This window comes from Mixophyes fleayi, chromosome 6 (assembly GCF_038048845.1).
Source record: "Mixophyes fleayi isolate aMixFle1 chromosome 6, aMixFle1.hap1, whole genome shotgun sequence".
Classification (NCBI taxonomy): Eukaryota; Metazoa; Chordata; class Amphibia; order Anura; family Limnodynastidae; genus Mixophyes; species Mixophyes fleayi.
The window spans coordinates 55,516,315-55,532,278 of record NC_134407.1 but is presented as its reverse complement, the minus strand read 5'-3'; the positions used below and the strand labels follow the sequence as shown (position 1 = coordinate 55,532,278).

Below are 15,964 nucleotides of genomic sequence, written 5' to 3'. Positions count from 1 at the left end.
TCACCCTCACCTTTAAAGCTCTTAGTCAATCTTCCCCTCCCTACATCTCCAATCTCATCTCTACCTACACTTCTACCCGCCCCCTCCGCTCTGCCTCTGACCGCCGCCTCACTACTTCACTGATCACCTCATCTCACTCTCGTCTTCAGGACTTTTCCCGGGCTGCTCCACTGCTGTGGAATGATCTTCCACGTTCCATCAGGTTAGCATCTACTCTCAAAGGCTTTAAGCGTGCCCTTAAGACTCATTTCTTTATTCAAGTCTATCAGTCCTCCTAACTTTCTTGTCCTGGCTCTCTCCCCCAGTTAGTACCACCGTTTATGTGTCTCCCTCTTCCCTTCAGGTTGTAAGCTCTCATGAGCAGGGCCCTCTTTCCTTGTGTGCTCCTTCTACTGTTCCTTCACCCTCTGTACCTCTTGGCCTGCTTCACTAGTCCTGTTTTCCCTGTTTTATAAAGCTTCGGCCTTCTTGCTGATTTCTACCATTCCTTTCACTATCTGTCAGATATAATCTGATTTGCTTTACCCTGTCACCTGTGTTTGTATATATTTGTGTATCATGTTGTGTCTTGGTTCTGTTTTCTGTATATGTAATGTACGGCGCTGTGGACCCTTTGTGGTGCCTTATAAGTCAAAGATAATAATAATAATAATAATTTACATTATAGCAAACCCAAAGACAGACTTACTTTCTAGCTCTTGTTCTAACCTATACAAGCTCATGATATGTGCTGCTTTTTCAACAGTTACTTATATTTACTTTGCTAACGTAATGAATGAACACCTACTAGCACAGCAAAAAAAGGAGAATTTTTTCCCTTTGTATCAACCCTGGCTCAGTTCAGATAGGTCAGTGAATCTGATTTTGTGTAAGTGTAAGCAATTTCAGCCATTGAAAGCTATCTGTCAAGCTTTACTGTGGATTTATTTCAGGTAGATGGGCATAGCAATACTTTTGTTTCTGTCAGCTACCTTGTTCAGTTCAGTGGTTCTCCAGCTGTTATGGAACTATACGTCTCGGCATGCCCTATTCTACAACACTTTTGCTGCTGTTACTCTACTAGGTGATAACTTTATCTTTTGCACTGAACATGATCTAAATCACTCCCAAAATGGCTTCAGTTTTCTCCACAGTCTATATGTTTCCTTTGGTTTCATAAATGCATATTTCTTAGAATAGTCCCATCAGGGAGCATAAGACGTGACTCTATTCTTTTGATTCTGTTAGTTCAAAATAACTTGGCTGATTGGTGCTACTTTTGATATCGTTACTTGTCCATTCAGCATGCTCCCTACATTCACCTAACAACAGGTTACATTTCACAGACACATTCTCCTTTACTCATACGGTTGTATAGTCCTGAACTGAGTAAAACTTGAAACTCTTCGTCCATTAGTGCACGCAAGCTGTGTGACATTACAAACAGGTGAGAAGGTCTATGTGACTCACCTGTGATTATCCACTTGTGCAGGTAGATTAGGCCATGTATTGCTATTCATTGTGCCAATGTCAAAAAAGTTATTTATGACAAATACATTTTTAGTAACAAAACTAATATATAATATATAAGTGTTTTCCAAGCATGTTAAATCCATCATTTGTCACGTCTTCTTACAGCTATTCATTGATTAGCTCCAAGATAAACATTCTGTATTATAGTACAAATTGAAGCTATGTAATGCATTTTTATTTATAATGTTGACCTTATCCAGCCTGACTTCTGGAGTGTGTAAAATGCTTGGTCCATTAACACTGCACTCCTGGAGAATGGAACATGCATTAAAAACTCAACTTTGATTTAATTCAGCTTCTATTAACAGACTCTTATTAAAGCTTGGATCTGACCTCTCCAATATTTCTGAAGTATAAATTACATCAAGGGCTAGATTTACTAAGCTGCGGGTTTGAAAAAGTGGGGATGTTGCCTATAGCAACCAATCAGATTTTAGCTTTCATTTATTCAGTACCTTCTACAAAATGACAGCTAGAATCTGATTGGTTGCTATAGGCAACATCCCCACTTTTTCAAACCCGCAGCTTAGTAAATCTAGCCCCAAATATGTTAGTTTGTATGTTTAAAAGATATTAACAGTTTGAGTTGTTCATATTGTTTAGGACCTGTCCAAGCCAGTTGCAAAGGAATTTTTTAAAGACTATGAGCCTAATTCATTAAGGAAAATAAGGCAAAAAAAAAAGGCAGAACTTTTCTCCTAGACAAAACCATGTTACAATGCAAGTGGTGCAAATTAGTTTATTATTTTGCACATAAGGAAAATACTGGCTGTTTTTTTTTTCATGTAGCACACAGATACTGGATAGCTTTATTTGTACACTGAAATTTAAAGTTGATCTAGGACATGCCCTACCCCAACTATAAATCTGCCATCACATTTTAAATTTACATCCCTCTCCAATGCAACATGGTTTTGCCAAGGTGCAAAGTTACTCCTCTTTTTACTTTTCTTTCCTTAATGAATCAGGCCCTATATTTTTTTTTTATAAATACAGTTTTAAGGGCCTATTTTTTAAAAGGGGAAAAGTCATATTTCCAACGAAAATGGGTGTTTTGATAGACATAGGGATTCTCCAAAATGTCACTGCTGCCAATAGCTGTGCTATAGCTGGAGGTAGCATGTGGAAGCTGATTTAACATTGATTGTAGAGGTACTTGTATCACTACTATGCTTGTTAAATTGTCTTATATATCTCATGATGGCAAATATATCATCATCATTTATTTATATAAATAGCACCACTAATTCTGCAGCACTGTACAGAGAACTCATTCACATCAGTCCCTGCCCCATTGGGGCGTACGGTCTAAAATCGCTAACACACACTAGGGTCAATTTGTTAGCAGCCAATTAACCTACCAGTATGTTTTTGGAGTGTGGGAGGAAACCGGAGCACCCGGAGGAAACCCACGCAAACACGGGGAGAACATACAAACTCCTCACAAATAAGGCCATGGTCGGTAATTGAACTCACGACCCCAGTGCTGCAAGGCAGAAGTGCTAACCACGACGCCACCGTGCTGCCCATAGGGAAAAAATTATTGAAAAAATGCTTTATTATATCAATAAGAATTGTTTCAATTGTTAATAGCATTAAAATATTTATTTTCATAATTGTATATGTTTCTGTAATTATTTTTTTTACGGAACGGAAAAGCCAAGCCTGAGCTTTTAGTTCCACTACACAAGCGCAAACCGGCTAGCCGGGTCATGCATAGGCATATCTACAAGTAGCGCAGTAAGTTAAGTCTTCCCTTTCCTATCCAGGAATGCCAGCCAGCTGTATAGCTCCTATAGCTGCCCAGGTGATATTTTATTAATAAATTGCAACGATTATTGATTTACTACATCTGAGGTAAGCGGAATTAGAAAATCAGCCTTATTGCCTATATAGCAACAATTGCATTTGCTCTCTTCTATGTTATTCAAATATTTTTTGCAGAGCAGTTACAAAATATTCACTTTAGTCATAGGCTAGTACAGAGAGTAGGGAGTTTTAGGCTATGTCCAGAATCACTTTTTTGGGGGGAGTATGGTATTTTACCACTTCAGACAGGTTCCTAAAATGCCCCTCAATTCACTTGAATGGGATGGTTTAAAATAATGTATAGGAATGCTTCTCTTTAGATCACCATCCTCATTTTAAACATTACTGGATGCTGTGTGAGGAAAATAATATATATATTGCATTTTGGAGGTAAAAATGTCTGTCTGGACATAGCCTTAAGTGAAAATTAGTGGGAGATTAATAGGTTGCTTACATCTCTGGTTTACTACATATTTAATAAAACAACCAATAAACCAAGACAATGCCACGTGTGCCTGCTTTTTCCAATGAATATGCTCATTTTAGATAATTCTGACACATTTTGGCAAATAAAGCCATTGGTTTATTTGTCATAATGGCAGCAACCTTGAATTGTCTGGGAGCTAAACATCTATATGAAAATTGCTAGAGAAAGTCAATGGTACATTGTCTCTATGTAGCATACATAATTATATTCATTGCATGAATTAGGCCATACAATATTGTTATATTTTATGTATCCAAGTCTGTTCTCTTCAGAATTCAGCTGGAAGGAGTCAAAGGTTGATATGGTCTGAACAGATGTATTCTTAGCGCAGAAGGACAAACCTATTCTTCTACTTGTATGTACAAGGACACACTTATTTCTGCTTGAGAGGTGTCCACATCTGATGTGAATGCAATAAAGACTTTATACTTACTTCAGAAGACTTTGAACAGACTTAAATTTAATGAGGAAAAAAACATAGACGTTGATGCAACTGTTCACTATGAATGCATGCTGATGAATAACAGACCCCAAATTAACAGAGACTTACCTTAGCCGCTAACCAATCACAAGTGGACAGAAGATTTTATTTTATAAGAAAGTGGTAGACAAGGGTTAGAGAAGCATTTTATTCCAATTAACTTAATTTAAAATATGTGTTTATATTATTATTTTTTTAGCATAATGGACATCAATCTTTGGAACCTCTGCACATTTAGTAGGACCACTTGGATCCCAAATCTACGGATTCCAATCTTTCAATCTTTTTACTTATTCCGGCCCTCACAGCCCAGGAAGCTAGGGAAAGCCCAAACACTTTAAATCTTTAAATCCACTCTCCCCATGGAGACTCCAGTGCCTCCCATGTGGTGTGCTTCCCTGTTATAATGTGGTCAACCCAGCCTGCCTGGCCTAATGCTGGTTTTCATATTACCTAGGGACACAGGGTCAGCGCTACCACTAGGTGAACTAGGCAGCAGCTAGAGTGAAAGGGTTTAGCGGGTGCTTTAGATGAGACAGTCCAAATTTGAGGGGACTGTCCTTCCATCCTTCCAGTTGGCACCTTTGTCTCAGATGCTGGGAATGTAAGGAGATATATCCCCACTCATCATAGTGAGCCGGTTCAGTGGATACAAATTTTAAAGGTCTTTGTGAAAAAGGTAGGTTGGTTGCAGCCTAGGGCTTCTACATGAACCAAATTGGACCATGCACCAATGTTGGGTGGTAGGATTTACATAATCATATATGCAAGCATATACGGGCTGTCTCCACTCTCATTCTTCTCTATGGTCTTAGGATTTCAGAGCAGAATGAAACAGTATGAAGCTATTTAACAGTGCACTTATGTAACAGATTAATAACGAAAAGCTCTGGGTGCGAGCATTCCTGCACTTAGTGCTTGTATCACCATGATCAGTACCTGTTGTTTGTTACACGCCTTAATCACTGCTGGACCCCAATCAAGACCCTTTAGTGTATTTAATACAGGGAAACCATGGGAAAGTGTCTTTTTTTGAACTCCAGTATATATATATATATATATATATATATATATATATATATATATATAGATATATATATATATATATATATATATATATATACTAAAAAGTCTTTATTGTAGGTTATTGACTATTTATTATATAAAATATGTGAGCAACTTAAACCATAATTGGGAACATTAATGAAAACTATTTCACAGGTAGAAAAGGAGGTGCTGTCCAAAGAAACCAATCAGCTGCTTACTGGTGTTTTACTGGTACAAGTTTACTAAATGAAAGGTAAAGTGTGATTGGTGTATACAGTCAACAGCACAGTTTACTTATAAAAAAAGTTCAAATATGCATTCCAATATTCTACAATGCATCCCTCTGATTTTATTTACCAATGGGCCCTGCATATCAAACGATAGCACTCTAATATTATATAACCAAGAATATTTCCTTGATTTTCTGTACTTTTTTTTTTTCTACAGGGTGGCCTTTTGACAACATCATGTGCAAAATGAGTGGTCTTGTCCAAGGGATGTCTGTTTCTGCATCTGTGTTCACTCTGGTGGCCATTGCAGTAGAAAGGTATATTGAAAATAAATATAATTGCTTTATCCTTGTTGAAGCTTTCTCTTTTTATTTACCTGTAAAAAAGTCAAGTGAACTTTTCAGAGCAAGGACTTCCTTATATTTTCTGGCAGTCACAAATACTAATAGTTCTGGATGCTATTTCAGTTATTACTTTGGTCTATTTGAGAGTCTAAATGATGGATATATGTGAGCACCTAATGGAGTAAGACATATGAGTCCTGAACTTCTACGCATCCGAATCTGTAAAAATATGTTAAGCTATGTATATTACAATCCTGAAATCCTAGCACAAAGAAAGAATGATACACTTACAAACTATTTATAAAAATAATTTAATAAATAATATCACAATTAAAATCACTTAGCTTCAATAAGTTGTTAGACAACTCATAATTTCTTGGATTCCCTGCATGGAGAACCCATATTCAATGAACAGCCCGCAGATGCATCCTGCATCAAGGGATTTTTTTTAATAGAGGACATCTGGCACAGTCTTTATAACTCACCAACAAGGTCTAAAAAAACTTCTGAATAATGTCATCCTTATATAATCCTTGTCCTTCCATTAAAGTGAATACTGAAGCAATTTGTGCAGTAGATGACAGTATTATTCAAAGTATAACAGTTTTCAACCTAAGCAATTGCATTCATATATTCCTTATACAACAAGCATTACAAAGTTTGCTTAAGATTATATAAATAATTATATCTCTGTCTGTTCTAAAATTAATATTGTGTTGATTTTGTAAATAATAATTGTCTGAGTTCTAAATTATTTAAAGAGCTAGTTTGCAAGGGCATACATAGTCCACTGCACTAGTTTAGGAAAACATGTCCATAAAAGGTAAGTAAATAATGTGAAGACAGCACAAACTAAGAATCGGTTCATACAGAGACACACAGAATGAAAGAATTAATATTGTTTTTACTACAAGTGAAATTAATGACATTATTACTATATTTCACTCATTGGCTCTTTATGATTGATTCCAATCTATTTGAGCAGTATCAGCTTGTGCCATACATTTCTCAACATGTACATAAAACTATCTGAACAAATACAATATATAATTACTGATCTGATATGATCAAAATATTAAGCATGTAAACAACTATTTGTTTTCTCTAAATTCCCAACCAATTAAACCATGGCCAATCATTGTCTTATATAATCAGCAGGAAAATAGGATTATGCCATTTTACCAAACACATAAAACATTCCTTGAAGAATAAATGAGTAACAGACAAAATGCAAAGAAAAAGTTTTGATTAGTTATATTTAGCACAATTCATATAATTTGGTAACAGAGTTTTGCCATTCAACAAATTCCTCCTAGAGATGAGTATACCAGACAGTCCAGCCACCAGAGGAAAAAATCCAATAGGTGGCAGGCAACCAATATTGAAAGGGTTTCCCATGACAAAATCCCATAGCATCACTTCTTGGTTTCAAGCCAGTTTCTTACACTATTGTGCATGCTACTGACATTGGGACCCATCTGGATAACTGTCTATTTCTGTTGTCTTGGGAGCTTATAATATTATAATATTGGCTCTGCCTCCCAAAGGCCTGGGATTATTTCTCTTCCAGAATTGACTGTTTGTCACAAAGCTGGGTGGAACTAATAGGATTTTCCCAGTCTGCGTGGTATGATTCTGCCTACCTTGTAGGTGCTGAGTCTAACGAGGTGAAGGTGTTCGCCAGGGATCCCCGCAAGGTTTGGGCTTTGCTGCTTTATCCCAGAGGTCGTGGTTCACCAGATGGGTACCAGGCAAGACTGATAGGAGGTGATGAATTGCCAACAAGGAGAATTCCAGGGAGCCAAATATTCCAGTAGCTAAATAGGCTACAGCCTAGTTTCCCAAAGTGTGTGCCGCGGCTCCCAGGGGTGCTGCGGTGCTGTCACAGGAGTGCCGTGGCCAGGGGACATAAAAAATAAAATAAATAACTTACCAAATCGACAGTGCTCAGGATCCAGCATCCTCCTCTGACCTCGCTTCTCATTGAATGTCGGGCGTGACATCATCACGCCCGACATTCAGTGACAAGCGGCAGGAGAGGATGTTGGGTCCCAGGCATCGCCAAATTGGTAAGAAGTAAGAAGAAAAGACAGAAGAAATAGAAGAAAGTAGGTCCAGTATGGTAAGTAAAGAAACAGAGGGGAATAGTGATAGGAAACAACAATGGAGGGGCAAAAGAATGGAGGGGGCAGGGTGAGGATGCAGAGGGGGCACAGAGAGTGGATGCAGAGGGGGCACAGAGAATGGATGCAGAGGGGGCACAGAGAGTGGATGCAGAGGGGGCACAGAGAGTGGATGCAGAGGGGGCACATAAAGTGTGGATGCCGAGGGGGCACAGAGAGTGTGGATGCAGAGGGGCACAAAGGGTGTGGGTGCAGAGGGGCACAGAGAGTGTGATTGCAGAGGGGCACAGAGAGTGTGGATGATGATGCAGGGGCACAGAGAGTGTGAATGATGATGCATGGGGCACAGAGTGTGTGGATGATGATGCAGGGGTACAGAGTGTATGGATGATGATGCAGAGGCACAGAGTGTGTGTATGATGATGCAGGTGCACAGTGTGAGTTAGTGTCACACTCCTGTCCCATAGACAAGTACCGGCATTGTTCCTTCTCCTGGGAGCAGTGATCTAGGTTACTAAAGTTCTTTTTCAAGGCTTCATCTGTATTTGGTTCTGCGCATGTGCCGCCTGTTACCCTCACTTATTACCTCCTACCTGATTCCATTGGTGCTAAGGATTTTGGAGCGCTATTTAAACCTCCCATTGTCCCTCTGTCCAATGCCTGTTCTTCAAGTTACACACTCTCTCTATAGGACTTGGCTTCCGTTGGTTGTGCCTTGCTTATTGTCCTGGATCAGCTGTAATCCCTTCTGTGGACACTACCTACGAATCACCTCTAGCACCTGTTTTCCTAGCTGCTGCCCTGGGATCTTCATCTACGGACCAGCTAGCTCAATACCTCTGCTGCTTCATCGCTGGGAAACGCCGCTGTAACATGTAACTCACTTGTTGCTCGAATCATCCTGCACTGAGCGGATAATTTCTATTTCTTCGTTTTTTCTGCACATTGAACTGCTGTTAACAAACTACCTGGGGTGCTTGTACTCCTGGCTGCTAATCCGAAATCACCATCTACGGATCAGCTAGCCCAACACCACTGCTGCTTCTGCGCTGGGATTGCCAGTCCCTCTGCCTCTTCGGTTGTGGATCGTTTTGGCTCTCTGTGCTTCAGGTCATCTAACCGACCTGGTATCACAGTTTTACCTGGACTCCAGACAACCTGTGCTGTAGACCATCTAACACACCTGGTATCCAGGTCTTAAGCTTCTCAGCCTGATTGGTGCCGATTGGCGCATGCGCAGTACAGGATATGAACCGTCTTCCTGCTAGTTCACATCCAAGACCTGCACAATGCAGCTCTGCAAGGGGCAGAAAATGCGCTGGCTTTGGGGGTTGTTAAAAGCCTCCAAGCCCATTCAAGGTCTCTCACACCTCTCTGGACCCCCTACACTACACTACAGAAAAATTACCTGGCTCCTGGATTTTGGCTACGCTTCCCTGTGCACTCTGCATCTTCCGAAGGTATACTTCATATATATTAAATCCTACTATACACTATTTATATTACATCCTATATATTACATTATATTACATCCTATACATTACATCCTGCTACACATCCTGCTACATCCTATCTATACCATAATAGCCTGCAATAACCATACATTATCCTGCAATCTACACCATATACTATGCACTTTATCCCTGAAATATATTTATACTTTATATTGTATTATCCTGCCAGGGGTAGGCTGGCCTGGGTGGCAGGAGAGCATACCGGGCCGGTAGCATTGTAGGCTACCTTGGGCTGGGTCACTGGGCCACCTGCATTTATTTCCCATTAAAATAGGCTGCTGAGTTGAGTCTTGCCCCCCCGGGCTAAAATTTTCCAGCCCTCCCCTGTATCCTGCAATCTATTTTTACTACATACTGTATCCCTGCAATCTATTTATACTATATACTGTATTTATACTATCCTATCCTGCAATCTAATACTGCTATATACTGTAACTTATAGCCTGCAATCTATACTATACTATACTAGCCTTCAATATGAATACTGTACCTATACTGTAACTTTACTAGCCTGAAATTTATATTCTGTAACTCTACCAGCCTGCAGTATACGCCTATCTATAAACCATATAACACTGTACTATTCTGCACACTGTTATCCAATGCTTATCTAATACTGTACTATATCTATACATTAATGAAATATACTCTGCTGGGCCTCATTCTATTACATGGCTTACTCTTTATTTTCTATACTGCCTAAAACTGCAATAGTCTATATTATATTGTACATTAACCTCACTACAATGTGCAATATATAATGATTGGAATATTACTATACAAAATCCTAAAACATAGCTAATACTTACTTTGTCTTTGTCTTCTCTGCCATGTGACATGTCCTCCATCTTGTAACTCTATCTTTGTCTTCTCTGCCATGAGGCATGTCCTTCATCTTGTAACTCTATCTTTGTCTTTGCCTACTCTTCCATACGGCATATCCTCTATCTTTGTCTTCCCTTCCATGGGGCTTCTTCCTCCAGCTTTGTCTTTGTCTTCTCTTCCATGTGACTTCTTCCTCCATCTTATTCTCTCTCGTGCTCGCCTCTCTTGTGCACGCCCCTCTCACGCATGCCTTTCTTTCTCCCACACTCACTTAGCATACACATAGACACACCGAGAGGATCTACTGATATTTCACTTAAATAAATTGTTTCTATTTTATCTCACTTTTTCACACTTAAATAATGATACATACATGTACACATATAGTAGAGAATCCCTGAAACTTATATACTTAAGAAATGACTAATATAACACGTTAACTTACTAACAGAAAGGGATAGCATATTACTGGAGACAAACTGGAAACTCACTTCTGATAATGACTTAATAGTATTTTATGATATTTTTATCTTTTGAATTATATCATATTATGTATTTTGCAAGCAAGGATTTACATGTAGTGTTTATAACTTAGTCATCTGTGAAGTAAAAGAATGTGATGCTCTACATATATATATATATATATATATATATATATATATATACATATATATATATATATATATATATATATATATATATATATATATTGTCTGTAGGTTTATACAAATGGTTAAGTTATGGATAAGGCTGGTGTCGGAATAAGTGATGTTACATGCATAAGCGGGTTACCTTGACATGTTTGTCAAGCAGGTGTGATACTTGGGTGAGGCCCCGGTCAAAAAGGAAAGTCGCATAAGTAGCTATTATGGACTTCTGGTTGCAATAAATTAATGTATCACAATCGGGACTACTATGTCTATGGTTGGTCATGGTACAAGATGAAAGTATAGGAAGGTTGAATAGATGCCACATTACAAAACTGATCATGAGATGTCATGGGTAACTTATTATTAAATATTGACAGAAAGAGCTGAGTCATGGGTAATGATTAGTTAGATATTGACAGAAAGGCCTGAGATATCTTGGGTAATGAATCATTAGATACTGACAAATAGCTAGGTCATGGGTAATGGAGTGAAAGATATTTACTAAAAGGGCTATGAAAGATTGCAAAGTACATAATCCATATTTAGTGAGATCAGTTATTAACATATTTTTTAAACCATTGCATTCTCAGTGTTAGCAGAGAGAAATAGCAGACTCTCAGAGACATAGCACAGTAAGTATCACCTGCACTAGCGTCGAAATAGCTACCCTTTCCATTTACCCCAATAGCCAACTATTTGCACCTTTTTAAAGAACCATCTGTGGTTCCCTATCTGGTAACAATCTCAAATAACCAAAAGGCTCTCTCACACTGAAAATATAATTGAAACTCAACTTTGGCTTTCAATGGAAAAACTCAAAAAATAAAATATCTAGCAAATATCTACAAACTACCTAGCCAATGTCAAAAGCCATCTATGCAAAGCAAATTTTCATTGCACTTAACTCTGTAAAACAGTTCTTGTTAAATTAGTCTTTGTTTGTAAAATATCCAATAAATCCAAAATATGGAAATCCAGTACTCAGAAGTTACAATAATTAATGCAACAAAGTCCCTAAACCTTATTGATCCTTAGTGTAGGTTCTTTGTCCAGAGTTATACACAGCATAAACACAGATGAGCTGATGCAGATTGGGACGTACACCAGTTGCATGATATTGCATATACACACATGCAGATTTGCATGATCCTGCTACTTACGTCAGCTTGTGCGTGGAGAAATCAGGAAGGGGGCGTTCTAATGTAGGCGAGTACAGTAAAGGCATATAAGAGAAACTGCGAATAGATGCAGACTGATTAAAACACACATATACACCTGAGAAAGCCATATTACTTGTGGATGGTCAGGGGCAAGTGTAAACAGCAGATGATGAGGATGGTCGCTGGCACTAATGAAGTAATTGGCTGCTTGTGATTGCACCGCTGAAGTTGACTGGTGCTTTCGTTGTTGTGCTGGCATATATTATGCTTTTAAATTCTCTCCCTTTAGATTGTAAGCTCCTTTGAGCAGGGCCCTCTCTCCTTTTTCCACCACTTTTAGCTACTCTGCCCACTTCCTTCTTGGGCCTTCCATCCACTGACTCCGCTCTTTTTTTTTCTCTGACCCTTTTCAGTGGCTCTAAACCTGTTAGCTGTGCCCACACTCTTGTACACAGGTTTTCAGCTTGTGCTGAATATCCCTCACCCTCATCCTTCCAGCCTTTCCTATTAGCTGTGCTTTGAGCTACCTGAGTTACAGTTTTGTTATATACTTGTTTATTATACCATACTGTTCTACCTTGTACTGTCCTATTTTTTATACCCGTAGGACGCTGCAGACATTTTGTGGTGCCCTGTAAATAAAAAGTAATAATAATAATGTGTATATATGTAAAAATTGTTTTCATTTTTCTGTATACACGAGAAGAGTAGTAGAAGTAGAAGAGTAGTTATTTCTTCTGTGCTAATCTGGTTTTTATAGTACATGCATTTGTTGCACATAAAACAAATGTATAAAAATATTGGCGCAAGTGGGATATGACGTGTGCCTGGTGTAAGCCAAGTATATATGCTACTGTTGCCAAGCTGCAGGGGCCTTAAGATGCGTATGGCTCAGCATATTGGTGAAAATATGCAATTTTTGTGTACGGCTTTATTAAATATATATTACACCCATTTTGCAGCCTACCCTGTATAAGCCCCATATTGGGTTTTTTTAAAAAAAAAAAAAGCCTATGTGCTAAAATCAATGTGTAATACATAAAACTTAGCAACTGATGTAAAAATACAAAGTTATAGTGCAAACAAAAAAGCTTATTGGAAAGCAAAAACAAACCAACAACAATGAAAAAAAATTAATAACAAAGTCGAAAAAAATGTTGACAGATCAAAACACAATAAAACAAGCACAAAAATAATGAAAATAAATAGAACAAAACGAATAATAATTGCATGATTAACAATTGTAACTACAGTATAAAAAAAGCTATAAACAATAAATCCCAGCAAAAAAATTAAACATTAAAATATGTTAACATATCATCATAATAGTACTCCAATATATATAAAATGACTAAATCAAAAACTAAGAATATTACCTAGCCAGGTAGAGCGATATATTAATAGCCGTAACCCATCTTGTGGTGCTAAGCAACCATAAACATTCAGCTGCAGTGTTGTCATGATGCTAATTGCTAAGAAAGCATGAAACATGAATGTATAAAGATCAAAGTAATATAGTAAGCTAAGCTATGTATTCCACAGTAATATTTTTTTTGTTAGATATTAAATGATTAACAATTAACAATATATTAGTATACCAAATCTCAGCCTTTATGTTGCAAAACATCCAGTCAGATATACTCACAATAGTGCTCCCACTAGAACCTGGTAACCTACACTGCAGATTAAGCATTATATACAGTGGTGGAACTACCATTGGTGTGGCAAGTGTCGTGCATTGGGGCCCATGGAGATAATGAAGCACACTACATGACAGATGTATTTGGTCAGGGGCCTCGGTTCTCTCCTCTCTGCATCGGGGCCCACAGCTCACTAGTTCCACCTCTGATTATATATATGCTATATATATATGGTGGATTATACTAGTCCATGCAGATGTCACACAAAATAAAACAATACAGCATCTGGACAAATTAAAGTTAACACCTACAGTATAGCATAAGTAAACAGTGCAATACAAAGAACATTAATAGCAGTACACATAAATGCCATGGTATTTCTACCATGGATCAATTGCCAGGAAATGAAAATGCTGAATATCGCTGCAATTAGAACCGATCCTGACCACTGCACTACCCCCTTTTTGAACCTCCTCACACACCTAATTTTCTTCATGATAAACACAACACTGTAAAGCTGGGTACACACTACACGGTTTTCGTCCAATAATCGGCTGAATCAGCTGACATACGACAGCTCGTTCAAAAGTCGGGTCAGTGTGTGCAGTGACACAATGGTCGAAAGTCTGCCCAAATGGATGATTGTCGCCTCATTTGGTTGGTCGTACCGTTTAATATTTTCGTTCCAATCTCGTTTCCTCTGTGTAGTGTGTATAAACTTCCGACTGATCCACGACAATCCTCCGATACTTCCTCAACCTGGGAGGCATGTGTATGTTAATTTTTGATGTCAATCCAAATCCCACGTGGTGCGGAATCCGCACATCACAGACTTGTGTTTTGTATCGATGTGTATTGCACTTGTCTGGCTGCAGACCGTTACACGTGTATAAAGCACGTGGGTTATTACCCTTTGCATGTATGTTGGCAATCATTTCTCATTTAAGCTTTATAAAGTTTAAAAACTATGAAAGTTGTAAAGTCATATTAACCTTTACTAAATAATAATTATAAAATACTCTGAATAAATCACACAGTGTTAATGCAACAGTTTTATTGCAGGTAAAAAAAATAACAATATAAAATTTGTATAGTACAATATGAAACGTGAAAAAAAATTAGTATTACAGTGAAAGGGTGCTACTGGTTTGTGGGACAACAGTTGCAAACAGCATATACATGTCATCAAAAGTATTATCAAGGCTTTTGATTTTTTTCCTTAATGTTGGCAATATTTCCTTTCATTTCTTTAAAATAATCGTTGAGCTTGGCAACATTTTTTTCTTCTTCCGAACTTTCATTGGATATGATGATGGTATCTATGAAGCAAGAAAATAAAAATGTTTTACCGTTTAGTTTCTATATCTGTAATAAAGTTAATACAAGTTTTATTTCAACACCTGAAATGTGCTCACCTAGCACACTGCTCGAGATCAGTTTGTGTTGTGGTCCCTCTGGCACATTTATTTTTTCTTGTTTTATAACAGGTGTTATTACATCTATGGTATCTACAGTGGCCTTGTTACCGTTAATTCTTGCTTCTAACAAAACAATAATCATACGTTTGCATTGGTTCATTTGACAGTAGAATGAAATACATAAAGTCCTTCAAACAGGTACACTACACGACTACACGGGCTACTCACTTTTTTTTTTGTTTTTATGGATTCGCACCAGTCTCCTAGCCTCTTTATTTTTAAGTTCCGACCACCTCTTCTGGACTTGGAATTTATTTATTTTCCTTCCAAGTTTTTCCTTCAGTAATCGCAGTAGTTTTTGCATTATCAATTCCTTTCTATTATTCACTTTTCTGTATTTTCGCTTTTGACAGTCGTCGTCATATTGGTCCAGTACTTTTACCATCATCTCCATCTCTCTTGGGCTCATTGACTTTGCTCTTTTACCTGCAGTACATTCTTCTTGAGCATCTCCATCCCCATGCCACCAGTCGTTGCTCTGGTGGTATGGGTCTCCTTAAATGGGTGTTCTCCCTCTGGATGAGAGGGGTTACTAGTTGGAACAGTTTCTGAAAAGTTTAATCATTCATACAAAGAAAATTCTTGAAATCATCTGGGTTGTTGTCCCGTATCTCCTGTAGCAGGGGCATATGAGAGAACGTGTCTCTCCTCTTGAACCAATCTT

The 15,964-nt window shown here is 38.1% G+C and overlaps 1 protein-coding gene across 1 annotated transcript in view; it reads left to right on the top strand.

Annotated features, from left to right (window-relative positions):
• The window catches only part of NPFFR1 (neuropeptide FF receptor 1), a 170,341-nt gene that overhangs the window by 115,633 nt on the left and 38,744 nt on the right, over positions 1-15,964 (top strand). Inside the window, exon 3 of the mRNA XM_075215201.1 lies at positions 5,784-5,883. Coding sequence (XP_075071302.1) covers positions 5,784-5,883 — 100 coding nt within the window. The remainder of the gene's footprint in view (positions 1-5,783; positions 5,884-15,964) is intronic.